Source organism: Elgaria multicarinata, chromosome 5 (assembly GCF_023053635.1).
Source record: "Elgaria multicarinata webbii isolate HBS135686 ecotype San Diego chromosome 5, rElgMul1.1.pri, whole genome shotgun sequence".
In the NCBI taxonomy this organism is placed as follows: Eukaryota; Metazoa; Chordata; class Lepidosauria; order Squamata; family Anguidae; genus Elgaria; species Elgaria multicarinata.
This window is the reverse complement of record NC_086175.1, coordinates 118,108,974-118,136,441: the sequence shown is the minus strand read 5'-3', so window position 1 is coordinate 118,136,441 and position 27,468 is coordinate 118,108,974. Positions and strand designations below refer to the sequence as shown.

At 44.8% G+C, this 27,468-nt stretch overlaps 3 protein-coding genes across 3 annotated transcripts in view; 2 read left to right on the top strand and 1 right to left on the bottom strand.

The window, feature by feature from the left end:
- Positions 1–2,305, top strand: part of LOC134399656 (matrilysin-like) — a 29,635-nt gene extending 27,330 nt beyond the window's left edge. Inside the window, exons 6-7 of the mRNA XM_063127738.1 lie at positions 370–531; positions 2,289–2,305. Of these exons, the coding sequence (XP_062983808.1) occupies positions 370–531; positions 2,289–2,305 (179 nt within the window). The remainder of the gene's footprint in view (positions 1–369; positions 532–2,288) is intronic.
- The window catches only part of YAP1 (Yes1 associated transcriptional regulator), a 451,661-nt gene that overhangs the window by 231,953 nt on the left and 192,240 nt on the right, over positions 1–27,468 (top strand). The window lies entirely within an intron of this gene.
- LOC134399655 (macrophage metalloelastase-like) lies at positions 14,848–23,901 on the bottom strand. The gene is made up of 6 exons (XM_063127737.1): positions 23,791–23,901; positions 22,541–22,764; positions 22,298–22,449; positions 20,325–20,450; positions 16,062–16,223; positions 14,848–15,058 (listed from the first exon to the last, which is right to left on the bottom strand). The coding sequence occupies exons 1-6, from the start codon at positions 23,899–23,901 to the stop codon at positions 15,042–15,044; spliced, it is 792 nt and encodes a 263-aa protein (XP_062983807.1). The 3' UTR covers positions 14,848–15,041.

The following is a 27,468-nucleotide window of genomic DNA, read 5'->3' as shown; positions in this document are numbered from 1 at the left end:
TCACCCAAACCCCTTCCCCGCCAACTGAGGGATGGTGAAATTGCTGCCTTCCCACACCCGAAGGGCACAGAGCCACCCCATGCAGCTCCATGCCCATTTGAGGACCTGTGAGCCCATGCCACACTGGCCACGGTCCTCTGTTAGCTCATATTCAGCTTGCGATCTACAACAATTCCAAGGTCCTTCTCACTTCTAGTATTGCTGAGCCAAGTATCCCCCATCTTGTGCATTTGGTTCCTTTTGGTTTCTTTTTCCTAGGTGTAGAAATAATAATTAAATAAAAACTTGTGTGTGTGTGTGTGTGTGTGTGTGTGTGCGCGTAAACACATAAGTAATAATCATTTGTCTGCCTGGTCTTTTATGTTATAGGAACCAACTTTTTCATTGTTGCTGCACATGAGATTGGTCATTCCTTGGGACTGTACCATTCGGGTGTCCCTGGATCTTTGATGTATCCTACCTATTCCTATGTGAACCCAAATAATTATCGCCTTCCAGCGGATGATACGAAAGGAATCCAGAGTTTATATGGTAATGTCATTGTGGAAAGACTTTTCTTTATGTTAAATGAGAGGTCTACCATTAATGTGACATCTGTTAAAAACAAACCAAGAAGTAGTTTTATGACTTTGAAAAAATGCAACTGCTAAGAAAAAAAAAACTCAAGAAAAGGTTCACATTTTAATACCAACCTACCTAATTCATAGTTTCAAAACAAATTGGCAAACCGAAATGCAATTATCCGCCAGTTTTTACGCTTCCTCAGAAGTTAGAATTGTCTAAAGTTTGCAGAAGCAGCTGAGTCAGAACAGGGCAGACTGAGATAACTAATTGCTCATTCTTGTGAGATATTTCCACAAGTGCAATAGTGAATGTTGATAAGAAAATTGCCACATAGCAGAAAACATTTTATTAGGAATAAGAATTTATTATAAACCATAGCACTAAAATGAGTGACAGGCTGTGCCAAACATCATCAGTGTAACGTCCACAAATATCTGAATGAGTTCTGTGTTCCATGAAATATTTTGAGTACTTTAAAACAGATTTAAAGCAATCCTTTCTGGCTTAACACACTGATGTTCAGGGCTCCAGATCACTTTCAAAGGCAGCTCCGTAACAACCTATAGCAGTAAAACATAAAACAGCTTTGCTGCATTCTACAACAGCCAAAGTTGCACCTGTCAATTCAATATTTCTCCGTTTTTCATTTTTCTGATCTTAAGTTTGTTTTATTCCATTTCTGTGGGGTGGGAGTGTATGTTTTTAAAATGTTCTCACAAAAATTCATTTGCATTTATGTGCACATTTCTCCTAATATACACCTTTTTGATCTAGCACATGCATTTTTTGCAAGTAATTTCTTCTAACATAATGCATTTTTGTATGATACTTTCACTAATATACAGATTTCTAAATGCAATTTTTTGATTGGAAAAATACATTGCAACGTTTGGGCAAGTGTAAAAACTGGCAGATAATTGGATTTCGGTTTGCATATTTGTTTAGAAACTTTGGGTAGGTTCGTATTAAAATGTGAACTGAACAGATTCTCTCTCACCCCCCCCCCCATTTGAGCTTCTTCAGACAAGTGTTTTATCAACTGGCCACTAACGGTTCTTCATGGGGCTTTTCAAAGACACAGTGTTCCTCCCGTGGGTCTCCCGCTCCTTCTGAGCCTCAACAAATCCGATTTTTTGGACTGCAATGAAACTTGCTGCTATTTCCTGTTGTGTGCAGGAGAAGCTGCATGATAAAAACGCCCACTGAATGAGCCATGTGGTCGTTGCTTGCTTTCTCTTTCTTCCCTGTGTGAAGAAAGAAGAAGCTGCTCATTCCTATTGCAGGGCAGAAGCAGGAGGCAAAGTGACGGGAGGGAAATGTGACCCCCCCCCGTCTAATGATCCTTTTAGAACATCCTGCTACATAGGAGGCACGATCTACACTACTGCTTTATAGCGGTATTGTAGTGCATTGACAACTGTTGGGGCCCATGACACATGCCATATACCTCTTCCATACTGCTTTCATAGTGTTATATCCTGCTTGGTGTAGACGTGTCATGACTTTGGAGTAGGGGAGATGCATACCCAACATCAGTAAGGTTAAAATATCTGGGGCTGCAATCCTAAGAGAAAGCCCCGTTGAACTCAATGGGAATTGCTTTGAATAGACATGTCTAGGATTTGTGCTGTCCGTCCCACACTTGAGACCATCTTGCCAAAGGTGATTTATGCAAACATTTCTTATAGCTTTCTATTTCCTTTGTCCCTATTTCTTTCACACAGGAAAGAAGAGGCTGTAAACAAACCTCAGCATGTGTTTCAGAGGAAATGAAAGGATATTTTTAAGGCAGCAAAATTGCAAGAATTCATGACATCTGAATTGGAGAACTGTGACGTGAAATTTTAATAAACGAATGAATATGTTAAGCTTTTCTGAATGGTTGATTTTAGAAAAGTGAGAAGCTACAACACAAAAGTTAAAAACAACAACCCTCACATAACTCTCGGTTGCTTAACCCTTGCATTAACCCCCATGACTGGGTTCTGATGACACACTGCAACATCATTGAGGATTGCATTTTTCTAATGGTTGCATGCACCCAGCACACACTGGGGCTCATCATAGGTTAAAAAAAAATAACCCATGACAAGCCCACCATGTTGTGCGATCTAGGTCTCTCACTGGTATTAAGTCCCAGCTCAGCATGGGGCGCAATCCAGCCACACCCCACTCAGTTTTCTCATGAGTTCTTCTTTCTCCCACCCCCAGGTCATTCCCCAACTTTTCCTAGGCCAAGACCCAAAGAGCTACTTTTGGCATTCCAGAGAATACTTAAACAAAAGTATACCATGCAAATGAATAGGCCTTTTGCTAACATCAGCCAAATTTCAACTGGCTTCACAGTACAATAGAAACACCCCAAAGTATCACCTATTAAAGGGTAGTTTGACAAAATAGGGGATGCTATTTTTTAATGTTACACCATGGTGTGTGTGTGTGTGTGTGTGTGTGTGTGTGTGTGTGTGTGTTTTAAAAAAAGATCCTTGCAAGTGAAAACGAAATAGCTCAGCGAGGAGAATGGTTCCAGCCCAGGCTGCTCCCTGTTGGGCATTCAAAATTATGATCCCCTCGCGCAGTCTGAAAGTGGTACAGTCCGTTTAACTGCCTCAGTTCTCAACTGCCTCATTTTGCTGCCTCATATGGGACCAGCCCCTAATTGCTTATTTCTTTGGACCACAATTTCAAGGTGACTGCTGTGATTATGTAGCCACCATGGTTAGGAATGGTTCACACGACATGCTAAGTCTTCGTTCCTATGACACGCTAAGCCACAATGTTTAGCTCAAAGTCGTCTGAACAGAGTTATTGAATTAAGACCTCAATACATATAAGACAGCGTTTTCCAAATATTTAAAGCCTGAAACATATCAAAACTCCTCACTTCAGCCCTAGTGGATATTTGATTTTATTTAGATATTGTTATAATGCCCTTCAATGAATTATCAGGGCACCTTACATGGTCAAGGTATACAAAAACAGTGAAAAGGCAGAAACTAAAAGCACATTCAAGCAGAATAAAAACCGCACATTAACAGAGATGAAAATCAGATCTAAAAGTAAAAAAAAAAAGATTGGGGGAGGGGATTAAAAAGGTATTCACCTGATGCACCAGAGGAGAATCTCCAGGGAGATTGATCCAGGGACAGTGACTGAAAAGGCCCTTTTCTCAGTAACCACCTGGCACACAGGGAGGTGGGAAAACAAATGGCTTAAATAAGTAGCCATAATTTTATTGGTTGAGCTTGGAACAGAATTGGCAGGGGCATAGGGCATGGATCCATTGATGGGACAACCCACCTGCAGTCTGATCCCTCCTGCCAGGGGCCTTAAGGGGGTGGCGGTGGAGCAGGAGACAGAGGAACACCCCTTGCCACAACTAGCTCCTTGGGGTGTGGCTGAATTGCAGCCCCCATGCTGAGATGGGTCTTAATGCTATCCCCAGCACGAGCCTTTAAAGGCACCCACTCTTGAAGGGGGAAATCAAGGAGTCCAATCCCTTCCCCTTACCAGTGGATCCATCCCAATGCCTTCAGTGCCAAAATGGTGGTGACTTAGGACTGCACGCTTTTATAAGCGACCCTACAGCTAGATTTGTCAAGCCAGGCAAATCCAAACAGCGCTGAGTTAATAGTCTTGCAAAAGGGAAAACCCTGTTGTCCATGTGCATACAGGTAAAATCCCTTCTCAACCCCGTTAACTAAACATAATCCATCCATGGCAAGAAATGAGCTATCCTGGGATGGATGGGTGGGTCAGGAAGTTGGCGATGGGAATACTGAAGCTGCATGGGAGGCCCTGCTCTTAATGGTCTCTGGTGGACAAGAGAGAGGGAAATTTCTCCTCCATTCAGCTGGCAAAGCCATGTTCCCACCAAGTCAATCTAGCCTTGATTGTGTCATGTGTGTGTGTCCCCTGCCTCCCACGTAGCTGCATACTTGGTGCCGCTGTCATGATTCAGCTGCCACCTCCCCACCTCTCCATCAGGACTGTGTGCTACCACAACACCGCTCCCCAGGTAAGTGGGGAGCTGCATTTTTGGCAAGGATTGCAAGGTATTTGGGGTAAGGCAGGGGTTTGTCATGCTCTAGAAGGAGATCCCGCTAGTGCGGGTGCAGTATTGTAGGTTGGCCATATGAAAAGGAGGACAGGGCTCCTGTATCTTTAACAGTTGCATAGAAAAGGGAATTTCAGCAGGAGACATTTGTATATATGGAGAACCTGCTGAAATTCCCTCTTCATCACAGCAGTTAAAGCTGCAGGAGCTATACTAGAGTGACCAGATTTAAAAGAGGGCAGGGCACCTGCAGCTTTAACTGGTGTGATGAAGGGGGAATTTCAACAGGTTCTCCATATATACAAATGACACCTGCTGAAATTTCCTTTTCAATATAACTGTTAAAGATACAGGAGCCCTGTCCTCCTTTTCATATGGTCACACTACAGTATTGGGCACTGCCCTTTGCATCTGGCCATCCCACTTGCCATTCATCTGGTTGTTTGGGACAATTTCTACTCACCACAGATAAGCAGGAAATCGTATAAAGCGGCCTTCGTTATGATGCGCAGTATATAAACTGGCAGAATCAAGTGGCAAAGGTTTTTCAGACTGTACCACTGAGCAAGGGAGATGGGCAGAGACTGTATGCTTTAAAGCCTCCCCACAAAAAGCCTCCCAGCACAAGCTATAAAATAGCAGCATGTCAGAAAAAGGGCTGCACCTGGCATTCTCTCATTTACCATATAGGGAGATGGGGTTTGGGGGACGGGGGATGGGGGGGTGTTGTTTTGTGTATAGTACGTTAGAGGAAAACCTAAACCATAAACCTAAAGACTCCCAAAGATTTGTCTGGAGGAACAAAAGTCAATTGTGCAAAGGAACTTTTAGCTGCAGAAACTCCTTCCAAACTTTTCCCCCGCCCCCCAAACCAGGCACTCAATCCAACACTGATAGGTAGTAGGAATATTTTCAAACAACGAGTGTTGGATGTAGGAGCACAAAGTGATATAACTGCGCTCACATCCTTAAGAACAGCGAAATGGTTAGCTAGCACAAAATATCTGTACCAGTTTGAGAAATACCTATCAGTACCCATGAAAACGGAACGCCGGAAAGCTCTTACATATTTAAGATTTGAACAAGTGGATATAGCGATGAAATGGGGGAGATTTCATGGCATACCAAGAGAAGACAGGTTGTGTGTTTGAGGAGAGCCAGTTCTAGAGGACATAGCACATTGCGTATTTGAATGTCCCCTATATGCAGAAATAAGAAAAAGTTATTTTGGAGCCTTTTTTTTAAAGGGAAATATAGGGGTGTTAAGGAAAAATTGAGTTATTCATTACATGCAACTGACTCATACGGGATTCAGAGGGTTACACTATTTGCAGCGAAAGCTAATAGTTGTAGAGCAAAGTTTTTGGATATTATTGGTGTGAGGTGTTATAAAGATTCAGAGATGGAAGTGAATTGTGAGTGAGAAGTAATTGAAGGTTTCTGAATGTCTGCTGTTCACCCGTTTTACCATCATTTTAGTAATGGATGTTATGTATCTGATAGCTCTGTTGTTTTAACCATATGTAGTATTGTATAATAGTATAGTAACATTTCAAGTTTGTATGTGTTGCAATGATCTGTGGATCGAGCAATAAACATTTTGCCAGTTGCCTAATTTTCTGTATGGAGAGCTTTATCTATTTTTTTAATCCAGGGGAGGAGTGTTTGACCTGCACCTTGAACTGGATCTTTCTAGGAAAGGCTTTCATTCTGCTGACTTGGAGAAAATAGCTCTCATATAAACTTTTTTAAAGTTATATCAATTGATTTAGAGATAGTGTTGATGTATATATCAACTGTGCTGCCACCTAGTGCTATAGTTTTTCATTCTTTTTCTTGGGGAGGAAGACACTGGGTGGATCTACACAGCGCCGTGAAGGCGCTTGCGTGTGCCTCCAGTGCGCCCCAAAACTCATTGTGTAGATCCTGCCCATTGGACTCAGCTCTTCTTCCGTCCCATCCCCCTCTCTGGCCGCGGCATTGCTGCTGCCCAGGAAAGAACTACAGTCAGCGCTCGGGGGCCTGGAGGGATGGAGCTGGGGGGAAATGCAAAGGGTCTGAGGCGCTCGGGCGGGGGGGAGGCGTCAAAGGGGGAAGGGACAATGAGGCACGTCTAGTGGTGCGGCTCCCTGCCACCGTCGCCATGAGCGAGAGGCAGGGAGCGGGGCGCTCTGAGGAGCGGGGATCTCTCGCCCAGAGGTGACATGAGGCGTTGCTGCAGCTCCCGGGCCAGGCACTTCCCCGCCAGTGCTCTCCGTCTCGCTCAGGCGCAGCCCCAGTGCCTTGGCTCCGCCTGTGCTGCCGCAGCCGCCGCAGCCTCTTCGGCTCTGCCCTGCCTCCCGGAGGCTGACCCTCCGCCCGCGCGGTGCCCACCTGACGCGCGCTCGCGGGGAGCCGTGCCGCTAGACATGCCTCATTGTCCCTTCCCCCTTCGACGCCTCCCCCCCGCCCGAGCGCCTCAGACCCTTTGCGTTTCCCCCCAGCTCCGTCCCTCCAGGCCCCCGAGCGCTGACTGTAGTTATTTCCTGGGCAGCAGCAATGCCGCGGCCAGAGAGGGGGATGGGACAGAAGAAGAGCTGAGTCCAATGGGCAGGATCTACACAATGAGTTTCGGGGCGCACTGGAGGTGCACGCAAGCGCCTTCACGGCGCTGTGTAGATCCACCCCTAGTAACACTCCCATCCACCCCTTTCGTGGAACCAACAGACAATGTTTGGTTGCATTGAACAAGCATGGCAAGAGTATGCAGATGGTTGCCTGTAAGCATTCCATATGTATTCCTCCAATCGCGTGCAAAGCCCTCTCATGAGATGGGTAAAATGCACTTTTTTCAACCCGGATCCTGGTTAATTGCTAGGGAGAAGAGAAAGGAAGGAGGAAGAACACTAGATGGCATCAAAGCACACACTGAAAACATTTAGAAGGAAGTTAGAAAGCTAGAAGGGGTGTGTGTGTGTGTGTGTGTGTGTGTGTGTGTGTGTGTGTTTATGTGTTTGTGTAATCACATCTATTCAGTGTTAATCTGGTGATTTAATCTGAGTTAAAACTTGAGCTAAACATTGTGGCTTAGCGTGTCATAGGAATGATGACTTAGCACGTCGTGTGAACCATTCCTAACCATGGTGGCTACATAATCACTGCAGTTTCCTTGAAATTGTGATCCAAAGAAATAAGCAATTAGGGGCTGGTCACATATGAGGCAGCAAAATGAGGCAGCTTAGAACTGAGGCAGTTAAATGGACTGTACCACTTTCAGACTGCGCGAGGGGATCATAATTTTGAATGCCCAACAGGGAGCAGCCTGGGCTGGAACCGTTCTCCTTGCTGAGCTATTTCGTTTTTACTTGCAAGGATCTTTTTTTAAAACACACACACACACACACACACACACACCATGGTGTAACATTAAAAAATAGCATCCCCTATTTTGTCAAAACAACTCTTTTTTAGGTGATACTTTGGGGTGTTTCTATTGTACTGTGAAGCCAATTGAAATTTGGCTGCTGTTAGCAAAAGGCCTATTCGTTTGCATGGTATACTTTTGTTTAAGTATTCTCTGGAATGCCAAAAGTAGCTCTTTGGGTCTTGGCCTATGAAAAGTAGGAGGGGTTTGGGGAATGACCTGGGGGTGGGAGAAAGAAGAACTCATGAGAAAACTGAGTGGGGTGTGGTTGGATTGCGCCCCGTGCTGAGCTGGGTCTTAATACCAGTGAGAGACCTAGATCGCACAACATGGTGGGCTTGTCATGGGTTATTTTTTTTTAACCTATGATGAGCCCCAGTGTGTGCTGGGTGCATGCAACCATTAGGAAAATGCAATCCTCAATGATGTTGCAGTGTGTCATCAGAACCCAGTCATGGGGGTTAATGCAAGAGTTAAGCAGCCAAGAGTTACGTGAGGGTAGACCTCAGTGGGTCCATACATGTCACACAACCCCTTTGGAGGTTGCATATGCATAAAGGCAGCTACGCACGCCTGGCATACGCTGTAACATGATTAGTGGAACTGAAGTCAAGGACAACAGGTTCGTATTGAAGAATGGTATAAAGAAGTTTGGGATATAGCTATTAATGATAAATTGACTTGTAATATTAAATTGAGAAGAGGTATAGCTAAAACAAATGATTTTGAAGGAATTTGGAAACAGTTCCTAATATTTGTATTTTCTAAGGGAAGTGGGAAACCGCCAGCAGAAGAAAGTATGAGATTTTGGAATCAGGAATGAGATCCCGAGGTGGGGGGAGCACTTATATGTTAAGTTTGATTATGTTATGTAGACATGACATTATGTATTCAACATTTATTCAACATTTATGTAGTATGTTCTTTTCTTTAATTGTATGCTGTATGTTTAAGTATTGTAGAAAATAAAAAGATTAAAAAAAAAAAACCCCAAGGACAACAGGTTCCTGGGGGGGGGGAAACTATTCAAGGGAACAGCACCTAGCTGCATCAGGGCTTCTACTTTCAGTTCTGAATAAAACACGAGTTACAGCCCTAGCTGTTGTTGCATCCTTCTATTTACACTTAAACATGGTGGCAGCGGATGGACTTTGAATTCTCAAAAATATAGCAATTAGAAGCTTGAAGCTATGGAATTTGGTCTGAAGCCTCCTGCATCTCTAGATCTCGCAGACAGCAACCTCGCTCAGCGCTGGGCCCGATGGAAGGAAGAGTTCAAGCTGTACACAGATTTGATTGTGGAAGAAGAGGACACAACAAGGAAAGGAAAGCTTTTGTTTTACCTCTTAGGGGAACAGGGCAGAGAGATGTGCACCACTCTAAAGCTGAGCACAGATTCTACCCTGACAGCAGTTCTGGGAGCCCTAGATGCCTATTGTTCCCACAAACAAAATGAAACAGTTGAGCGGCACAAATTTTTCACCAGAGAGCAATCAGAAGGTGAAAGCATTGACTCCTATGTCACTGCCTTGCGCACACTAGCTGCAACTTGCAATTTTGGAAATTTAATGGATTCTTTGATTAGGGATAGGATAGTCTGTGGCACTTGGGACCACTCTCTGCGAGAGCGACTTCTCAGAGAAGCTGATCTCAAACTAGATCGATGCTTAGACATGGGGCGTGCAGCAGAAGCCTCACGAGAAAGAGTGAAGGCCCTGGGAGGTCCTGCACATTCTGAAATACATGCACTGAGTCAAAAGTTGAAGAAGAAAGCAATTACCCTACACTCCAGTGTGAGATGCATTTACTGTGGGAGGCAGCACGAGAGAGTAAAGGAAAAGTGTCCGGCATTAGGACAGCGCTGCAGGGAATGTGGCAAACTGAATCACTTCAGCAGTATGTGCAAAAGCAAAAGGAAGCCCACTAGAGACACAGTCAGACTTGTCGAGGAAGATGGTGGCAAATCAGACAGTAGTGATGACATAATGGCCCTCTCCCTGAGTCTACAAAAAAGTCAGGTGCGGGCTGTTGCATCACAAAGGAAAAGAACCACATCACAAGCTGCAGTCTATGCAACAATGCTAGTGGGACAACAGCCAGTGCGTTTCCAGCTAGATAGTGGGTCCTCTTGCAATGTGATCCCACAAAGTAAATTGGAACCCAACATACCTATCAAACAGAGCAGATGCACATTAATTATGTACAATGACAGCACAATGCAGCCTATAGGAAAATGCAACATTATAATAACTAACCCCCAAAATGAGAAGAAGTACCAGCTGACTTTTGTGGTTGTGGAAGGAGACAAGCATAAACCCTTGTTGGGGTACACTGCTATAAAGGCCATGGATCTGATCAAGGTTCAGCACCAGAATTTTATAGCTCCAGTTGAGAAAGCAACAAGGGCTCACCCATGGACAATGGAGAGAATTTTAAAATCAGATGGGGATGTTTTCAGGGGTGAAGGTTGTCTGGAAGGTGAGCTGCGACTTGAGGTAGACACAGCAGTGGAACCAGTATGCCTGCCACGAAGAAAACTGCCTGCTGCCCTTTACCATCCAGTACGAGAGCAACTTGAAAAAATTGCAAAGCAGAGGCATCATGGCACCAGTAGAAACTAATACTTCCCGGGTAAGCACCATGCTAGTGATAAAAAAGCCATCAGGCAAACTTCGCATTTGCACTGACCCAAAGCCACTGAACCAAGCACTGAAGAGATGTCACTACCCACTACCAACAATAGACGACGTGTTGCCTGAACTTTCAAAAGCTCGAATCTTTACAGCCTGTGATGTAAAGAATGGATTTTGGCATGTTAGATTGGATGAGGAATCCAGTATGCTTACTACTTTTGCAACACCCTTTGGTCGATTCAGATGGCTTCGAATGCCAATGGGAATCAGTCCAGCTCCCGAACTGTTTCAGAGGAGACTATCCCAGGCCCTGGAAGGACTTCCTGGGGTGAAAATAATAGCAGATGATATACTCATAGTAGGTGAAGGGTCTGATGACTCAGAAGCTGAGCAGGACCATGATAAGAAATTAAAAGCCTTTCTACAGCGATGCAAAGAAAAAAACATTAAACTGAATGCTGAAAAGATGCGACTGAAACAGAAAGCGGTGACATATATTGGACATGTCCTAACAGCAGAGGGACTGAAAGCAGACCCCCGCAAGATTGAGGCAATCCGAGACATGCCAGCCCCAGTAGATGTAAAAGCAGTGCAACGCATCATTGGAAGGATCCATTTTCTAGCCAAGTTTTGCCCTCATTTGGCTACAGTTGCAGAACCAACGCGACAACTTACTAGGCCGGATGTAGAATGGGAATGGGGAACTCCCCAACAGCAAGCATTTGATTTGGTGAAACAAATGATCACCAATGCTCCAGTATTGCAATATTATCAGCCAGGACAACCACTAACACTACAGTGTGATGCATCTGAGAAAGGCCTCGGGGCAGTCCTCTTACAGGACCATCCAATTGCATATGCAAGCAGAGCACTATCACAGACTGAGCAGGGTTATGCGCAGATAGAGAAAGAGCTCTTAGCAGTGGTTTTTGGAGTGGAGCGATTCCATCAATATACCTATGGACAAGCAGTCAGAGTGATATCAGACCACAAACCACTTGAGACAATAATAACAAAGCCTCTTCTGAGTGCTCGAAAAAGATTACAGCGCATGCTCATGCGCCTACAGTGCTATGATGTTGAGATCAAATACTGCCCAGGTCGATCACTGGTGTTAGCAGATACCCTTAGCAGAGCCTATATACCCAACAGCAGTGACTTTGGAGGAGACCCAGACATTGAATCCATCAACATGTTGCACTATCTCCCAATTTCAACAACTAAGTGCAATGAAATTAAAGAAGCCACTGAAAAAGATATCCAGCTACAGGCAGTCAAAGAAGCAATTATGAAAGGATGGCCTGAGGACAAGAGTCAGGTACTATCAGGAGCAGAACCATATTTCCTAATCAAAGATGAGCTCAGTGTACAGGATGGGATTTTCTTTCGAGGACAGAGAGCAGTTGTTACAGCTTCCTTGCGCAAGGAAGTCATGCAAAAAATACATTCATCACACCTAGGTATTGACAGCTGTCTTATGAGGGCCAGAGAGTGTGTTTATTGGCCAGGAATGAACTCACAACTTCAATCCTTGACAGAGGGATGTGAGACATGCCGACCATGCAATAATAGACAACAGAAAGAGACTCTTCTACCACATGAGTTACGCATCAGACCATGGGAAAAGATTGGAATTGACTTGTTTACTTTCAGGGAGAAGCAGTATCTAGTTACAGTTGATTATTACTCCAATTTCTGGGAGGTTGATGCTCTCTCAGACACAAGAAGCAAGGCAGTCATTGCTAAACTGAAGTAGCATTTTGCAAGGTATGGCATCCCTGACACAGTATTTTCAGACAATGGACCTCAGTTTGCATCAGAGGATTTTCGTTCATTTGCAAAGAACTGGGAGTTTGATCACCACACATCCTCTCCAGCATACCCACAATGTAATGGCAAGGTGGAATCTACTGTCAAAACAGCTAAAAACTTGCTACATAAAGCAGTGTTATCAGGCTCTGATTCCTGGCACATAGGAATACTCCATCACAGGGTTGCCAGACTAGTCCAGCACAAGCATTGATGGGCCGTCGAACTAAAACCTTATTGCCAATGAGAGGAGACCTTCTTCAGCCAGCAAGAGTGGATCAACGCAGAGAAGAAATGGCCAACAATCAGAAACGTCAAGCATCTCTGTATCAAGCAGCAAAGGACCTACCACCTATAAGACCAGGCACCTCTGTTAATATACAACCAACAGCTATGAACCAGAAGGAATGGACAAGAGGTATGGTGAGAGGTGAAGTCCGGTCGACCACCTGTGTGCTTGACCCTTGCCCCTCGTGGCTCATTACATCAAATAAGGAGGGGATCGCCGGCTGGGTCCAGGAGGTTGTAAATGCCTCCTTGAGAGAGGGAGTGGTGCCGGCCTCTTATTTATTTATTTATTTATTTATTTATTTATTACATTTTTATACCGCCCAATAGCCGAAGCTCTCTGGGCTCTCTTTAAAAGAGGCGGTAATTAGACCACTCCTGAAGAAGCCTAATCTGGACCTGGAGGATGTTAACAACTACAGGCCGGTGGCTAATATCCCTTTCCTGGGCAAGGTGCTTGAGCGGGTGGTTGCAGGACAACTCCAGGCACTCTTGAATGAAACGGATTATCTAGATCCATTTCAATCGGGTTTCAGGCCTGGTTTTGGAACGGAAACTGCCTTGGTCGCCCTGTGGGATGACCTCTGTCGGGAGAGAGACAGGGGGAGTGCGACCCTGTTGGTTCTCCTGGACCTCTCAGCGGCCTTCGATACCATCGACCATGGTATCCTTCTGGATAGGTTGTCTGAGCTGGGAGTTGGAGGTACTGCGTTGCAGTGGTTCCACTCCTACTTGGATGGCCGATTCCAGAAGGTGTTGCTGGGGGATTATTGCTCTGTGCCATGGCTCCTAAGCCATGGGGTTCCACAGGGCTCTATCTTATCCCCTATGCTGTTTAACATATACATGAAGCCGCTGGGGGAGGTTATCCGGAGATGGGGACTGAGGTGTCATCAATATGCGGATGATACCCAGCTCTACCTTTCCTTTTCATCAAACCCAGGTGAGGCAGTGACTGTTCTGAACCAGTGCCTGGGCACGGTAATGGACTGGATGAGGGCTAACAAACTGAGACTCAATCCAGACAAGACGGAGGTACTGTTAGCGGGTGGTTCATCTGTCCGGCGAGGTGATGTTTGCCCTGTCCTGGACGGGGTTGCACTCTCCCTAAAGGATCGGGTCCGTAGTTTGGGGGTGCTCTTGGATCCAGAACTGTCACTTGAGGCACAGGTGAACTCAGTGGAAAAGAGCACCTTTTATCAGCTTAGGTTGATATACCAACTACGCCCTTATCTGGACAGAGATAGCCTAGCTACAGTTATCCATGCTCTGATAACCTCTCGCTTGGATTACTGCAATGCGTTATACGTGGGGCTGCCTTTGAAAATGGTCCTGAAGCTTCAGCTGGTACAAAACAGGGCAGCCCGTTTACTAACAGGGACTGGCCGGCGAGATCACATTACGCCAGTCCTTTTCCAGCTTCATTGGCTGCCAGTCCAGGTCCGGGCCCGATTCAACGTGCTGGTATTGACATTTAAAGCCCTAAACGGTTTGGGACCAGGTTATCTGAAGGAACGCCTCCTCCCATATGTACCTACCCGGACCTTAAGATCATCTACAGGGGCCCTTCTCCGTGAGCCCCTGCCAGAGGAAGTGAGGCAGGTGGCTACTAGGAGGAGGGCTTTCTCCGCTGTGGCACCCCGGTTGTGGAACGAGCTCCCCAGAGAGGTCCGCCTGGCGCCTACACTGTACTGCTTTCGTCGCCAGCTGAAGACCTTTTTATTCACTCAGTATTTTAACACTGAATTTTAACTTAAATTTAAATTTTACTGTTTTAACTCTGTATTTTAATCTTATATCAACTTTGCTGTGTGGTTTTATCCTGGTTGCGCTTTTTATACTGTATTTTGTAATTGTGCTTTTAACATGTTGGTTGTTTTATTATGGTTTTAACTTTTGTGAACCGCCCAGAGAGCTTCGGCTATTGGGCGGTATAAAAATGTAATAAATAAATAAATAAATAAATAAATAAATAAGTAGCACCCAGGTCATATGAAGTGGTTACACAAGAAGGGCAAATGATCCGCAGAAACAGAAAGCATTTACGTTCCAATTGACCCCCTTTCTATTTGAGAATTTATTTTCGTGTGTGGTAGCTTCTCACCTTTCCAAAACCAACCATTTAGAAAAGCTTAGCATGTATTTGTTTATTTAAATTTCACGTCACAATTCTCCAATTCAGATGTCATGAATTCTTGCAATTTTGCTGCATTAAAAATACAATTTTGAAACAGAAGTACAAAGTAGGATGCTTTTTGTTTCCTCTGAAACACATGGTGAGGTTCGTTTACAGCCTCTTCTTTCCTGTGTGAAAGAAATAGGGACAAAAGGAAATAGAAAGTTATAAGAAATGTTCGCATAAATCACCTTTGGCAAGATGGTCTCAAGTATGGGACGGACAGCACATATTTCTAGACATGCCTATTCAAAGCAATTCCCATTGAGTTCAATGGGGCTTTCTCTTAGGATTGCAGCCCCAGATATTTTAACCTTACTGATGTTGGGTATGCGTCTCCCCTACTCCAAACTCATGACACATCTACACCAAGCAGGATATAACACTATGAAAGCAGTATGAAAGCGGTACATGTGTCATGGGCCCCAACAGTTGTCAATGCACTTCAATGCCCCTATAAAGCAGTAGTGTAGATCCTGCCTCCTATGTGGCAGGACGTTCTAAGAGGATCATTAGACGGGTGGGTGGGGGATTGCATTACCCTACCATCACTTTGCCTTCTGCCCCACAATAGGAATGAGCAGCTTCTTCTTTCTTCACACAGGGAAGAAAGAGGAAGCAAGCTATGACCACATGGCTCATTCAGTGGGCGTTTTTTATTATTATTATTACGATCATGCAGCTTCTCCTGCACACAACTGGAAATAGCAGCAAGTTACATTAATCAGATTTGATGAGGCTCATTTTGTGATGGAAAAAAGCAGAAGGAGCAGGAGACCCACGGGAGGAACGATGCGTCGTTGAAAAGCCTCACGAAGAACCATTAGTGGACAGTTGATAAAACGCTCGTCTGAAGAAGCTCTAAGTAGGTGTGTGTGTGCGTGTGTGTGTGTGTGTTTGGGAGAAATCTGTTCAGTTCACAAACTTCTGGGGAAGCGTAAAAACTGGTGGAAAATTGCATTTCAGTTTGCCTATTTGTTTTGAAATTATGAATTAGGTATTTTTGTTTTTCTTAGCAATTGCATTTTTCCAAAGTCATAAAACTACTTCTTGGTTTGTTTTTAACAGATGTCACATTAATGGTAGACCTCTCATTTAACATAAGGAAAAGTCTTTCCACAAAGAAATTACCGTATAAACTCTGGATTCCTTTCGTATCATCCGCTGGAAGGCGATAATTATTTGGGTTCACATAGGAATAGGTAGGATACATCAAAGCGCTGGGGACACGCGAATGACCCAGTCCCAAGGAATGACCAAACTCATGTGCAGCAACAAGGAAAAGGTTGGTTTCTAAAACACAAAAGACCAGGCAGACAAATGATGAGTATTACTTATGTGTTTACACACACACATGTTTTTATTTATTTATTTATTTATTTATTCTTTCTACACCTAGGAAAAAGAAACCAAAAGAAACCAAATGCACAGTTACAAGATGGGGGATACTTCGCTCAGCAATACTACAAGTGAGAAGGACCTTGGAATTGTTATAGATCACAAGCTGAATATGAGTCAACAGTGTGATGTGGCTGCAAAAAAAGCAAATGCTATTTTGCGATGCATTAATAAAAGTCTAGCTTCCAAATCACACGAGGTACTAGTTCACTCTATTTGGCACTGGTTAGGCCTCATCTTGAGTACTGTGTCCAGTTCTGGGCACCACACTTCAAGAAGGATGCAGACAAGCTGGACAAGGTTCAGAGGAGGCAACGAGGATGATCATGGATCTGGAAACAAAGCCCTATGAGGAGAGACTGAAAGAACAGGGCATATTTAGTAGGGGTGTGCACGGAACCCCTGCTCCGCTTCTCTTCCAGATCCGCGATTTGCGGATCGGGCCGCTTCGCTCCGCCCCCGCTCCGCCTATGTTCGCTCCGGTCCGCTGCGGAGCTCCGGATCCGGATCAGAGCTCCGTTTCCCCCCCCCCATAGGCTTGCATTAAGCTAAAAAAGTATACAACTTTTTTTCTGTTAAAGTTAGAAACCTCAAGTTCAGCACCATGACACCTCATGGAGGTATACACACACACGCCAAGACTCAAAGCAATCCCATCGTCCCCTGATTTTTGGGGAATTTATGAAAATCGGGCACCTCATTCACACCCCTTTCGATGGCTCCGTCAATTTGCACGTTAGAAACCTCAAACTCACCACCATGACAGCTTATCCAGGGATACACATGCACGCCCAGACTCAAGGCAGTCCCATCATCCCCTGATTTTTGGGGAATTTATGAAAATCGGGCACCCCATTCACACCCCTTTCGATAGCTCTGTCAATGTGCATGTTAAAAACCTCAAACTCACCACCATGATAGCTTATCCAGGGATACACATACACGCCCAGACTCAAGGCAGTCCCATCATCCCCTGATTTTTGGGGAATTTATGAAAATCGGGCACCCCATTTGCAGACGTGGACTGTTCTCTGACATTTGGACAGATAAAAAAAGGGAAGTGGGCACACTCACAGATGCCATCTAGACCCACAATCATGCCAAGGTACAAGGCAATCCCATCATCCCCTGATTTTTGGCGGGGCTTAAACCTGCAGACAGCTCAATGGGGCCATTTCAAAGGAAATCCCAGCATGCCATGAATTGGGGAGTAGAGATCAACCTAAATGAATCTTCTTCCACACTTGAAAAATGGATTTGGAACTTCCAAAACTCTAAGTGAGCGCAGGAAGGACTTCTCCCCTGAGTCAAAGCCAGACACAAAACATCCCTGCGAGGCGGGCAGGAGAGGAGGGAGGGAAGGCAGGCAGGCAGCAGACATTTCTGGGGGCATAAGGAAGTGAGCCAAGGATAAGCCAGTAATGCATATAAAATGGAATAAATAAATAAATAAATAAATAAACAAACAAAGGAGGGGTGGAATTAAAAGCAGCAGTGTTGCTGAATAAACAACAAGAAGAACTTTTTTAAAAAGGCTATATCTGTCTTTTACCAGTAATAAGGGGGTGGTGGTAGATGTGCCCAGATGGGGAATCATCGGCCAATTTAACTGGTCCTGTCTAAGAACCAGTCTTTTAAGAAGCAAAGCTCTCACTTCAACTCATGATATGCGTTGCTCCACTGGGTTACTCTCTTTGGAGGGCTCTGATGTCCCTCCAAGTACAGGAGAGAGTGAGGGCACGTCCACATGCCCTAGGGGAGCTCATCCCCTTGCACCACATCTTTTCAGTTGTTCCCCAAAGTTAGGGTGGGTAGCAGTGCTGTGTTTCTATCTCTTATTATTGGCTTAGTATATGATTTCAGGTTGTGTTTGTGCATTTGGTGGGGCTACTGTTTTAAAAAACACTGGGAAAAGTCCGTTCAGACTAAGAAAGAGAAGTTCCCAGAATCCCAAGTTACCCGTTTTGTTTATCCCCGCCTCCAACTTTGGGATCATGTGATCATGACCGGGAGTTGACTCTGCCCTCAGCAATCGAAAAGGTAATCTTTTTCCCGCCTTTACCCTACTTTTTCAAAAATTCTAACAAGCGAACCGCACCACGCAGAGAGCTGAGAGTAGGCTCAAAATGACCCCCAGCCATGACTCTCTAAGCACAAGAAGTTTCAGAAAGATAGCTTCAAAAACAACACAGTTATCCCCTTTTCTTTTCCGCAATGCAATCCTATGGGCGAAATGTTTCAAAATGGCGATCAGATCGGTCCGCGGAAAGAGAAGCTCTCCGAAAATGGGCGCTTCTCTTCGCCTTGCTTCTAGGGGTCCCCGGTCCGCTTCTACTCCGCCTCTGGGCAAGGCGGAGCAGGCCAATTCGCTTCTGCTTCTACGCTTCTAATCGGAGCGGAGCACATCCCTAATATTTAGCCTGGAAAAGAGAAGACTGTGGGGAGACATCATAGCACTCTTCAAATACTTAAAAGTATTTGCACATGCCCAGAGGCTGAGGCAGTCCAAGGAGTACTTGGCCATTGCTAGGCGCATCCACTGATAGCCATTTACCTTCCCTCACTGGCAATGCAACTCCTCGACACTCTATTGAGGAGCAGTTTCAGCAATGAGAGGAGGGAAGTCCCTCTCAAAGGATGCAGGTACCTGTGGGCTGCCAAAGGCATGCTGGTTGCTGTATTACTGGCATTTAGAGCTGCTGATTTTAAATAAAGGTTGAGTTAACGAACCAGATCACTAGGTGCAAACCTGGGGCATGTCTACACCATGCATATATCCCGTGGTCATCTTTAGGTCATCTCTGTGTGTCCAAATGATACACAGGGGATCCTGGGATCAACGGGATGACTAGAGACTTTCCCCAGGATAACTGCAACCATGGATTTCCTGGGACAACACCGAGGAACACTGCTGGTGTGGTGTGGGTTCCCAGGTCCTCAAACGGGCATGGAGCTGCATGGGGTGGCTCTGTGCTCTTCGGGGGTAGGAGGCAGCTATTTCACCATCCCTGGGATGGCGGGGGGAGGGGTTTGAGTGTGAAGGTGTTTGTTTTTTTACTTATCTTTTTCTCTGGATTGGGGCCATGTGGCTCTGCTTCTAAAAATAATAATGGTGCTCATGCTGTCCCTCTTCCCTTCTGAGACGTTGCATGGCCGTATAGAAGCTGGGGGAGGATCACGGAAGCAGGTAAGTCCATGACCTCCCTTCCGCTATACCCTTAGGTGTGGATGGGCCCCTGGGCACTATCTCTCAATCTTAACTCAGCTCCCAGTTTCCTGACCTGTCAGCAATTGTCTTCATTCTCCTTCTACCTGACTTGCTCCAACGGCCACAAACTCCACCCACCGTTCCATTCTAGCTTCAGCTATCAGTCACTCCTCCATTCACTCTTACATTTTAATGGTACAGTCAGGCTTTTACATAAAAATCATAAACTTTATTCAGTAATTCCTCAATCTGTCTTGTTATGTTGTGGTTTAGTTATAACAGAAAACAACAACAATGCAGCATAAAAGAATCTCATCAAGTTAAAAGGCCTTGGGGAAAAATCACTTGGCACTGGAAAGCCATGCAGTCACTAGGCAAGTCTGCCTGGGAAAAAGAAATCCACAAGCAGGGTGCCACAACTAAGAAGGCCCACTGCCCAGTTGTCTCCCACCACACCTCAGACCCTGTTCAAAGATTAAGATGTTAATCAGGGCCGTAGGCTTATGCCTACAACTCCCAGCATGCCTTTGGCAATTTTATTTGTTAAAAGTTAACTCACAGGCCTAGCACTGGCCTACTACTTTAAGATGATTACTTCGCAGGCCCAAGCAACGCCGGGTATATCAATTTGTTATATATAAAACAATACGTAGAGTTCTTTGAAGGAAAGAGATTATTTGTGCTGATACTTCCATGCAATACTTTAAGTCCCCAATGATAATAATGCAGATGGGTAAATCAGGGAGCAGAGCCCCAGCACCTTTTAAAAGTATATAGAATGGCTTTACCTCTATTGGTTTCTGACCAGATCTCTTCCTTATCAAAGTGCGCATCTCCGCCGATGCCTTGTCCAGGGGCAAAAGCGTGAGCCAGAACTCCACCTCTCCCATCAAAAGCGTTGTAGTCACCGTGAGCTGAATTGCAAGAGAAAAATCAATGTATCTCCAGTGGTGCAAGAAATCCCCAACTATAATAGTATTGTGTTTAACACCTTGGAAAGCTAGAAGGGAGGAACCGACACTTGTTTTTCTGAAGACCTGGATCATATATCTGAGCTCCTGTCACCGTGTATAAAGTAAATTGAGTTAATGTAACATGATGAATTAGGGCTTTTGCCCCGAAAGGCAGCTAAAAAATGTTTTGGAATAATAGGTATGGGAATTAGGGGCATGGAATGTTTTTGTTTCAATAATTATTTGTGTCATCATTATTATTCTTTTTTCTTTATTAAGAGTTGCAAAATGTTTATTATGTAATGATATGCTTTGTGACGTGGTCTTACTTCCCCCCTTTCTTCCTTTTTCCTGCTTCTCTATTAAAGACTTCCCCTTCTGGCTTGTTTCCCTTGTGCTTGTTATTGTTATATTTGCAAATTAATTTCTTTTTTTAAAAAAAGAGAATAAATAAATAAATGATATAGCAAAGGAATGGAGAAACGTTTTTCTGGCGTTATTTCTTAAAATTAATACAATATTCATAACAATTACGCTACAAGGTATCAATTTGCCATTTGCTGGGCTTATCCTGTTGCCTTGGAACTAAAGATGTTTGCAGAGAATCAACTCTGAAATGTGCAGGAGAGGAATATTAAGACTTCATGACCACACAGTTTGCAAGGAAGAATTATCCAATTTTCTCTTTGGACTCAGAGGGACTATTGGTTGCATTGTCTTTGTTCAAATAGATTCCTTCTGCATTTAGCTCTATGTGAACAATTTCTGAGTGGTTCTGTATGTCTGTGGTTCTAACTAAAGACATTTTGTGCACAATCTTATCGATTGCAGCATTGGTGACAGGAAGCCCCTGAACTCAGGCAGGAGAAGTGGCAGAAATGATCGTCACATCCAAACCTTCCTGCTCTGCAGATTTTATTTATTTATTTATTTATTTATTTATTACATTTCTATACCGCCCAATAACCGGAGCTCTCTGGGCGGTTCACAAAAATTAAAAACATTCAAAGTATAAAACAACAGTATAAAACCATAATATAAAATACAATATAAAAGCTCAACCAGATTTTGCTAGATCTTTAGGAGTGGAAGGGAAGGCGCCTGGAGAAGGCTCAGGATAACTTGTATCCTGGGGCAAGTCTACACGAAAGGTTTGCCCCGGGGTGGCTTCATAGTAGCGGCACGTCATCTCCATGACGCAGATGCCATTGCAAAGCCATCGGGGGCAAACTCTGGAAACTCCGCTCCAAAAAAGTGGGGCATTTACCCTGACTTTTTTGGCAACAGAGCCTGTGGTGCCCCCTGATGGGTTGCCATAGGTGGCCCCGTGCCTGTAATTTTTTTTTTAAAAAAAACAACCTGGGGGGGGGAGGAAGAGAGGAATGGAGCTGTTCCTCCCCCCCTTTTAATTTTTTTATTATCTGTAGCTCTGCAGCTGCACAGATACAGATAATAAAAAGAAATAGGGCGGAGGAATGGGCACTGCCCCCTCTCCTCACGTTCCCCCCTCTGGCTTCCAATTTCTATTTATTTTTATTATCTGTATCTGCGTAGCTTCTGAGATTCAGATACTATTTTTTAAAAAAAAAAAAACAGAGGGGAAGGAATGGTCCCGTTCCTGTCCTCACTCCACACACCCCGTTCATTTTTTAAACTTTTAAAAAACCGGGAAAGTTCGCACTTGCATTCCTTCCCACGGAAATGTTTTTTTTATATGTAAAAACATTCTCAGACTCCTAAAGAAGTGCGAGGCATAAATATGAAAACTACAAAAAAAATAATAAAAAAATAAAGCTAGGCAGCCTTACCCCTAAACACAAAGCTAATTTCAATATCAGCAGGTCCTCTTGTTCTTCTGAACTTTAGCGGGGTCACATCACTCCACACCTTAAATGCCTTTGCTATGGCTGTGTCCACTTTGTCTTGACGGATATGCTCATAATAAGGGTAGTTATTAATCCTTTGAGCAATGGAGGAAAATATTATGTTAGTATTTAGGAATTAGGTGCCCCCCCCACGCCCATCTCTCAAAAAAGTGAAACGTAACTAACCTGTAAGTCAACACATTCTTATTCCATCGTGGTCTTCCAGGAAATGTACTGTAGCTCGAGACATCCGGAACTCCACATCTAGGCTGTTCCATTACTGTGACAGTTTCGGAATCCATTCTTCCCGTTACAGTCAAATGGAAGAATTTCTGCATTTCTTTGATTCGTTCCTCCAGAGTATGCTGGATTACATCATTCCCGGGTGGAAAAAACTGGTTAAGATAGGCCTAGGGAAGGAAACGTATGAGGGGTGAGTGGAGAAGAAGAGAGTTTAACATTGTGTCTTCAACAGGCTTCTTACCTATCCTCTGAAATTGCACAGACAGAAATCAACATTATTAAAAATAGCAAGGCTGTAGCATTAGAACAGATCTAACGAACATGAGAAAGGCCAGGATAGCTTAAAAGACCTTCACCTGGCACTGAAAAGATGAGATTCAGCACCTGAGTAGCCTAGTATTTCAGAGAGTATTCCACAGATGAGGCACCACAAGTGATGGAGTGGTCAATTTCACCAGTCAGCAGCAGTGGGTGTCTTTATGGCACCGCTTTGGCTGCGCATTCCTTAAAAACCCTGTGGCATCACAGTTGCAGGGTGAGAACAATGAATCTCTACATCAGGAATGAGCGCGGGCTTTCTGGTGGCCCTTTGGCCCATTGAGCATGCCCTCTGTCCGGCCTATCTGCACTTTTCGTGACCTATCTGTGGCTGCGATCTGCACCAAGAACACCCCCAGCCTCAAGCCACAGCAAAGCCACCCCTGATAGGCAGTGGTGGTCTCGGAGCAAAGGAAAAAGACATGTTAAGTCCACAACATTTTAAATGTGCAGTTTCGGGGGGGGGGGAACCTGTCTTGGTTGCATCGTATAACCAATGCAGTACCACTGTGTAGCCATCGCGGCATATATAGGGCATGTAAACAGCCCCCACTAGATTTGTTGGAAAATTTTGAAGTCCAGGCCCTCAATGTGACAGCTCCCATAGCCACAGCTCCAAGGAGCATCCAAAAATGCAGGCAGCTGTATGGATCCAAATCAACAAACGGGTTCTAGCTAAGCATGATTAAGTCAAGACCCAACTCTATGATTGACCAGCAATGCTAAATATGTACATGTAGGAAGAAACCATACATTGCATTCTGTGTACAACTAATATCCCATAATGAATCCTGCTGATGAAACTGTTTCTCAAAATACAGCAGCAGGACATTCCCTCTACTGTTCTGTGGCATAACCCTTGGATGGTTACCTACCTCTATGGATTTCAGATCCTTGAGGCTTGACTGTCCATATTGGTGTCCCACTGGAACGGCAAAGCTGGAAGACAGCAACGCCGCTGTGCACAGGAACCACACGAACCTCATGATAGTAGTGATCAAAGAGTCTATACTGAAAGAAGAAACTCTCTGGCCTCCAGTCTCTTGCAGCCAAGCGGCCAAGCTTATATAAGCCTGACCAGGGACATATTGCAAAAGTCTAGGTGATTCACTTCAGGGCATTTGCCTTCTTTTTTTTAAAAAAAATATGTGTTTCTCAAACATTATTTTGAAGTGTCACAATTCCAAGATGGCTAGAAGGAAGCATTAGATGATATCTCCCCCCTCCCTGCTTGTTGACATTTCCACTGATGTCATTCCAGAGAAGAAGGGAAGCATTTTGTCTCCCCCTCCCCTCCATTCAATCTTTTCTTCCATCTCTAAAACCAACAGGTTAGAGGGAAGTTGGTTCCTGTAATTTTAGCCAGTGCACCAACTGTACAACCCCACCTTTCAGAGAATTCCATTATTCTTTGTTTGCTATGGAGACACATTGAAATATTATCTTCTGTGTAGACACCTCTATAGGGAGAGCAGTGCACAGGCTGCTCCGGGGTGGGGGATGGAGGAGAGGCAAGCATCCCCCCCCCAACCAGGAGCTTGACACCCCACTTGCCACCCCAGTTTCTGGACTCCTATTATAATTGCTTGCATTCTGGGGCGGCCAAGAAGGCAGCAGTAGTGGAGACGAGGGTTTGCTCCAGTTCCAGAGCCAGTTCCAGGACTGCTTGGGCTGCTCATTGCTGGGCGACTGCTTGGGCGCAGGCTTTGAGGCCTCATTGTCATGGTGATTAAGTATCTGGAAGAAGCGGCTGCTTGTTTTAGAAAGAGGTGGGGCAGGGTGGGAAGCTTAGGGAGGAGTGACTGCGCGAGAGGGAAGAGGAGAGCGAGCACGTGCCAGCCAGGCCAGGCCAGGCCGAGGCTGCCCAAACAAAGAGCAGTCTCACTGCCAATTCCTTTGTGGGGGCGGATGCAAGAAATGAGAGACGACACCACAGATTGGATTTAAACTGGGCCACTTTTATTCAAGATCTGCAAAGGGTTCCTGTCGGGCATCCAGTCAAGCCTGCAAGCAGGCCTTCTATGCGGAGGGGCGAGCTTTCACGGCCCAGCGGGTGGCGCTCTGTTTCGCGCCACCCTGCTGTCCATCCCATGATGGGGTAGGGAGACCTTCCCTTGTCACCCCCAACCCACGCCCCCTTGGCTCAAGGTGGGTGAGAGAGGTCGGCCTCATAGGTGGTCCTTATCCCCCAGCCCGGCCACAAGGCTCAACACTGGGAGCCCTCGGGAATCACCTATCACTGTAACAGTGCCTATGAATGCCCGCCATTCGATTCCCTGTGGATGCCCGTCCCTACCTGCCATGAGTGAAATGTGACCAAATTAGATCGCAGCCAGATTCGCCTATTTATGCTCCCAGACTGTCTTACAGTGTGGAGTAGGCGAAACAACTCACATCCAGTTCAGAACCTGAGCAAAAAATTCCTACTCGGCCCCCTATTGGTGACCAGCAAACTCACACTGTCTACAGGGAGGGAGGGAGGGAGCCACGAGAGCGAGGAAGAGAGTGTCCCAGGGGTGAGTGACCAGCTTATATCTGGTCAAGTCCCCTCCCAGTCCAAAGTGGCGCGAATACCTGCCCAGTGCAGGTTGACCGGTCCCCCTCCTTGCGCCGCCCACAAATCCCTCCCCGTGGCCTAGGCTTTGCCTGGCACGGCAGAATGGGCATTCTTGCTTGCTGCTTTCAGCATCCCTGCAGGAGCAAGATCCAATTGAAGAGAACAAAGCAAGCGAGAGGAGGAAGGAACAAGGAAGGATAAGGAGCAACCGACCCAGGTCCCAGGTCACTGCCTCTGCTTTCCCCGCTGCTGCCAACTGCCCCCACCCCCACCCCATTTAAATTAAGTATGTTTTAAAAGATCCTCCTTCTTTTCGTTAAGTTACTGATATCTTATTTCATTCCCTTAAGACAGTCTGCTGGCAATCTAGCGTTTCATTTCTATTATTGCTCTTCCTTATAAAAACACTTCGTAATATTGTTTGTCAGGAAAATGCTCAACACCCTATTCAAATCTTCTGCACTGAGGAACGTTTTATTTACCTAGGGTGACCATATGAAAAAGAGGACAGGGCTCCTGTATCTTTAACAGTTGGATTGAAAAGGGGATTTCAGCAGGTGTCATTTGTATATATGGGGAACCTGGTGAAATTCCCTCTTCATCCCCACAGTTAAAGCTGCAGAAGCTATACTAGAGTGACCAGATTTAAAAGAGGGCAGGGCACCTGCAGCTTTAACTGTTATGATGAAGAGGAAATGTCACCAGATTCCCCATATATACAAATGACACCTGCTGAAATTTCCTTTTCAATACAACCATTAAAGATATAGGAGCCCTGTCCTCCTTTTCATATGGTCACCCTAAAAATTTACCCCACTTTCGCCTTTTTATGAATTGAATCTGGTTGGTAGAATATTTCTGTGCTGGTTGCAAAAAGCTTTTGGGGGGGGGGTTTAATGTTCAGTACACTGTCTTCCTTTATAGTGTTTGTTTGTTTTTTGAATGTTGCTTTTTGGTATCAGCTTGTTTTGCCCAGCGTATAATAGTTCTGCTAAAGTTTTATTGTTTAACATTTGTCTATCTGGCCAGCTCAGTCTGAGCAGGGGTGGGGTGGGGTGGGGTGGGGTGGGGGCAGGCAGCTTCAAGAATATCACTATCATCATCTTCATCCTGGTATGATCTTATTGCTTTTTTATGTTTCTGGCTGCTGTTGGTTGCTGATCTCCTTTGTTCATTTCTGGGCAGCTAGGGAATCATTTTCCTGCAGCGGTGGGGCATTTCCCTTAGTAGAAATACTTTTGTTTTAACAAAACCCATCAGAGCGCAATAGATTAATGTAAAAATCTTTTCATGGGGTTGTAACTGAATAGGGAATGCATTTTAGTCTGTGCTGCCATGTTGTGTAAAAATCTATTTGGGTTTGGTGTGTGTGTGATTTGCAGGTTGAGAAGTGTGTGTGTGTGTGTGTGTGTGTGTGTGTGTGTGTGGGCCTAGAATCCATTTTATTTTGCTGTATAATTCATCTCAATTATGTTGTGAACATGTGGTTTTAAAAAATCATTTATTTCCTTTTCATGGTGCAAGTTAATACAGATTCCTTGCTAAATTCCTCCTGTTTGATGGGGCACGTTTTTCCCCATTAAACATGTGATTACGTAACCCAAACTCTCTCCCTTGCAGTCATTGAGTCTTATTTGCCTAAACTTATTCTTGACAGTTTTCCAAATTATACTCCAGTACCAGCAGCCAGCCAGCTAGAAGAACACCCTTGGAAGAATTCATCTGCTTATTCCATGGATCTCTTTCTTTTTTTCTCATTAGAGTAGGCCAGGAAAAATGAGAGGGGGAGTAAATAATTAATCTGTTCCTTCTCCACGTCTTCCTTTTTCCCCCTTAGAGAATTAGGACAGGAATGGGGTGGAGGTGCGGAGGATCTTCTCACAGTGCAAGCCTATGAATGTTTACACATCAATTAATCCCACCATCTTCAATGCCTCTTATTTCTTTTATTACATATTACAAAGGCAATGGATTGTAATAAAAACACCCGGCATCA

Coding starts and splice junctions, on each gene's coding strand:
- LOC134399655 (XM_063127737.1), bottom strand. CDS start 23,901: ATGAGGTTCGTGTGGTTCCTGTGCACAGCGGCGTTGCTGTCTTCCAGC. Junction 22,450..22,540: donor AAGAATGTGTTGACTTACAG/GTTAGTTACGTT, acceptor CATTGCTCAAAG/GATTAATAACTACCCTTATT. Junction 16,224..20,324: donor CTGGTCAGAAACCAATAGAG/GTAAAGCCATTC, acceptor TTTGTGTTTTAG/AAACCAACCTTTTCCTTGTT.